General features: G+C 27.8%; 1 protein-coding gene across 2 annotated transcripts; it reads right to left on the bottom strand.

The window, feature by feature from the left end:
* Positions 1-3457: 3457 nt before the first annotated feature.
* On the bottom strand, positions 3458-5171 carry LOC106791115 (ras-related protein RABF2b). Of its 2 annotated transcripts, none has more exons than XM_014756512.1 (3): positions 4971-5171; positions 4475-4602; positions 3458-4151 (listed from the first exon to the last, which is right to left on the bottom strand). In XM_014756512.1, exons 1-3 carry the CDS (start codon positions 5011-5013, stop codon positions 3657-3659), a joined length of 666 nt encoding a protein of 221 aa, XP_014611998.1. In that variant the 5' UTR covers positions 5014-5171; the 3' UTR covers positions 3458-3656. The 2 variants fall into 2 exon arrangements, with proteins under 2 accessions (XP_014611998.1, XP_014611999.1); XM_014756513.1 differs by lacking the exon at positions 4971-5171 and adding an exon at positions 4846-4923.

Raw genomic sequence — 5171 nt, 5'->3', positions numbered from 1 at the left:
ATATTTCTTTTTTATATTAGAAAATAATAAATAAATAAATGTATATTCAAAATGAAACATTTATTTATTCGAGATAACTTTTTGATAAGTTTCTTAAAGTATGATTCAAACCTTTTGGAACATCCTGTATATATGTATGTTATGTGTGTGTGTGTGTGTGTAAGAGTTCTGTAATTATAAGTATACTATTCTTCTTTTAAATCCTTTCTTTCTCTCTTACGTAGGCACGAGTACTTAACTACGAGCAAGTGCAATCCTATTCTGCAATTCAGAATTTCATTAACTCGTTCGTTCATTCGTTCATCCGTTTGATCATCTAGAATATAGTAATAGTATTGTAGTAGTAACTTTACAAAACTATATATATGAATGATTACTCAAGAACATTAGTTTCTTCTTATTTTTCTACTTCCATATAAACGTATTTATCTATTTTATATACTTTCGAATGATTTCAATTTCATTTCGATATCATATTATTTTAATTTAATAAATAATTATCACCAAATTTCATACATTTTTATAATATAGTATAATAGTAATAGTAATAAAATCAAAAGAATTTATATTCTATAACAATAAAGTATAACATTTGATATATACATTGTATATGTTAATAGAAAAAAATAATGCAATACAATTCTACTTCTAATTACTATTTGTTTTAACGTTGTTATATATCAAGAACTTGCCAAAGCTAATTTTCTTGTGTCCTGGGCATGTCGAGGTAGGGCATTTTAAGTGAGTTGCACCTTGATGCCATTGCAAATAATAAACAAAAGAAAAGGGAAAATTGAAACTAAACAGAAATGACTTCTTTGATTACGTAGTAACATACTTTGCAGAAAAAAGCTTTTTGAGATTAGTTAATTTCGAAATTTTCTCTCTCTCTCTCTAATGTTAAAGTCCATTGTACTCGTAAAGTGTTAGACATTGTCCGCGTCTCGTTTGAAAATTGTGTGGTATGTTAATTGATGAGATACCTTGGCTATTACACGCCAGGTAAAATGCTCTTCGCTGTCATGCAATTATTTAAACACTTTCCTTCGCGGAAAAACAATTATGTTGAATGCTTCGATTATGCTTCTTTTTCTTGATTTTTTTTAATTATACTGTTTTATATAATATAGAGTATATAAAAGTGTATATAATAAACGTGTGAACTATAATCAAATCGATTCTATTAAATCGAATCGAACGGTACTCTTATCTACTGAAATAAAGTAATGAGAAATGAGAAGAACATGTATGTGTGTATAGGAAGATACCAAATCTTAACCATTTGTATATTAATGACTGCTACAGCTATTCGCATTGGCGTAAGTATAACAGAAATCTATATAATTTATCTTTACTGCTACATATGCTAATAATTATTATGAATTTTTTTTCGAATCTACAAATAATTATCATTTTTATGATTTTATTTTTTTTTGTTCTAATTTTCAATTATCCGATTCTAATGATTTTGTTAACTTATGGATAAATCGATTAAAAACATTCCTTGAACTTAAAAATCATACGAGAGGACAATGCTAAACAGATTTCCTCCCTAATTTAACTCGTTTTCGAAGAAGTCAAATACTAATAGGCCTAGATGCATAGTAAACTAAGACCTTACATAATGAAAATGAGATGAGTTACTACATGTAGACAAAGCTGGGACGTTACGGTCTGTGAAACTCGGTTTGAAGTGAGAATGACTCATTGTGTGATCATCCTTTTCTCTCTAATACTAATGCACATGTATGCATGCACGCAGGTGCACGTATGCACACACACAGACGCACATATACATTCAAAGTATACCTTAAAATAATGATAAATTGTTTATTTATTATTTATATATATATATATTGTTAAATAAATATTTTTTTTCTTTTGATGCTGGCTACAACTGCGGGTAGAAAGTGCAGTGTTGTGAATGCATTAATATAATAATAATTATATTATAAATATAATTAATATAATATTTTTGTTGATAATCAAAAAAATGAAATTATTTTTCTAATTATCCTATTAACTTTTTATTTATAAAAATTATAATTATTTTCAATACTGTTGTTAGTACGACCGTTAGTAGCGCTGCATTCGAAAACCATAGTAGTTTTTTCAATGACCGCATGGTGTCACATGATTCTCCCAATCATTTTCTTACATGAACAAATTTATGACATCGAATTTTATGGTGTTCGACATCGCTTCTCGGCTCATCGAGCTAAGATCAAAGTGTAGTATCTGTTCTTATCAGCTTAATATCTGATACGCAGTTCATAGAACTGCCAGAATATTAGCTAGATTTTTGGAACATGGCGGAATTGTGGAGCTTGCTTCGCATCTGCCGAGAGTTGAGTCGGTCTTGCAGTACTGCCGAATTCAGCTCACACAATTATATCAAAACATATATTTTAGCATCAACAACACAAGATTGACACAAAAATCTAATTTACAAGAAAGTAGGGGGTAAAGATAGGGTGCATATTTATATACCGAAACCTTTGTTAAATCTTGTAATAGTGTCTGATATTTTAGTATTAATAATTTTTATAATTCTCGCGTATAGGGAGGAAGACTATATAGTTAATATAATTTTTTTACACACACTAGAAGGGAGATTATATTATGTTCCAAGTATAAATGGTAGATATATATTTTTATAATAAATAGATATATATATATATTTTCTTCTCTTATTAAATGTACAAAATAGCAGAGTTCTGATGTAAGAAACTGAAAAGAAAAAATGAACACAATAAAAATAAATTTTAAAGTTTCCAAGTATGTCCTTGTGCGTAGACACTATATAGTACATCATAAGTATATTTATATATATATACAATATATCTAAACAATTTTATAGAACACTTTTTAAATTAAATGTAATTAGTCTTTTATCGAGAAAATAAGTTAAATCGTTGTTTGAATACTGTTACTGTGTCATATACTAATAAATAATTTATTATTATTGAAATCTAGATATAGGGCCATTAATTTTATATGATATATTATACGTTATGTTTAGAAATATTGGTAAAATTCAGTCTCTAGTTTAAGAATATTAATGTATACATTTCTAACAATTTCAATGGCTCATACTTTTGGTATTATTCATGTTAAATTTGCATTACGTTCTATATACATTATTGTTATCGAATATTATAATTGACGATTGTAAATGATATTTTTTTCTTCTTGGCCTATGCATTGAAATATGGATAACAAGTGTGTTGATCTGTTAATCGAAATTAATTATTCGTTGCAAATATAAGATTAAATATCTACAACTAATGTACAATATTGTACAAATCTAATCAATTGTTTCTAAAAATATTCAAAAAAAATATATTAATAGTATATTATTAAAATAGCAAACACAATATTAGGCGTTCGCAGTTTTTTGAAAAATTAAAAAAGAAAGAAATATTAATAAAGATCAACAACAAGAGTATCAATTTTGTTGTACATTCCAAGAAGCATGTTAGTACCCTAAACTCTTACACAGTCATTAACGAATATGTAAATAACAATTATGAATTTAATTAACAATAAGATTACGTTATTGTTATATCATGGAAGACATTCCTTACACTGTGTTTTTTTTAATTTTGAAGACGTAGTATTATTCTATTATTTTATGTACTGTTATTAATGCTGGATCAACAACAAGTATGATTTTTTTCGTATGTTCCAAGAGCAATGCTAGTATCCTCTGCACTTTCTTCTGAAGGCGACAAAACTATGCCAGAATTGGTGAGTATAGAATTACTAGAATCCATGATCCGTAACGACGTAACTATTTCACTACTACCAGAAGATAATCTGACAAGTCCATTGGCTATTGTCATGAATATATTTTCAATACCTTCGTTATGAAGTACTGATGTTTCATGATAAGTAGCACCTATTTTAGTCGCATAAGTTCTACCTTCTTCGGCGTCAACTTGTCGATCTTTGAAAAGATCTGATTTGTTACCAATTACTGCTAATATCATTTGTTCTTCTACATTTCTCTTCAATTCCATAACCCAATTTTTAATCCCTGTGAAACTGCTGTATTGGGTCAAATCGAATACCAACATAGCAGCATTGGCATTACGGTAATACATTGGTGCCATTGACCTGAATCTTTCTTCTCCAGCCGTATCCCATACCTGAAAAGTCATTTACAAAATTATTATCTAACAATTGTTGCGATTAAGATAGATATTATTTCTAATGCATTTTAATTATATTTTCTAACTGTTTTGAAATATAATGAATATTCAAGGGTTAAGAGGTTATTAGATCGAATGTATAGAGATAATAATGGGAAAATTTGGATATTATATAATCTTCATATTGGATTGACCAGAAATATATGGAATTCTTATTGGTATACAACAAATTGATAACGCTATTATTTTTTACATTGAAAATTCCATTGATTAACTCGATAATTTTTGTAATAAGAATATGGATATACAAATTATCTTACTTGTAATTTTATTTTAGTATCAGCTATATTTAATCTGCAGGTAAAAAAGGAAGCTCCTATTGTTGGATTAACATGACGATGAATAGCATTCTCCACATATCTCACTATTATACTTGTCTTTCCAACACCTGAAAATAAATATTAGTTTTCGTGTTATACTTTTAATGTTGAAAGCGTTTACGTATATTTCAAAGCATCCATTGCACTGTTACACGTGGATTTGAAAGTAACCTCAAAGAAAAAGATCGAGATGATCGTGACGAAATTTTTGATAAGAATAAATCAAGTTTTTGAAAATTATAAATTTGATCCTTAACCTGTACAGTACTATAAAATAACTATACGTACAGATAATACAAACGCATACATACATGCACATACGCACAGGCACATATTGATAAGATTACATTATTATTTAATGGCGTATTTTGAAACAATTGCAAATGATTTATAATTAATAACGTTTTGTTATATATATTTTCATTAAACGACTTACCTTGCGAACCCAGGACAACTACTTTGCCTTCTATATTTTTCATATTTAATATTAAATCACATAATAGAACGTCGTAAAAAAAGTGAACACACAATTATTTCTATTTTCTTCAAGAACGTTCTTTGTCAATATGAGCTGGCACGAAAAGTTTTACTTGTTTTGACGTTTCTTAGAATTACCCTTCTTTATTATGGCATTTAC

This window comes from Polistes canadensis, unplaced genomic scaffold, assembly GCF_001313835.1.
Source record: "Polistes canadensis isolate GaletaPanama2010 unplaced genomic scaffold, ASM131383v1 scaffold_286, whole genome shotgun sequence".
Lineage (NCBI taxonomy): Eukaryota > Metazoa > Arthropoda > Insecta > Hymenoptera > Vespidae > Polistes > Polistes canadensis.
Note: the sequence above shows the minus strand (reverse complement) of the source record. Positions and strands in the feature narration are given on the sequence as shown.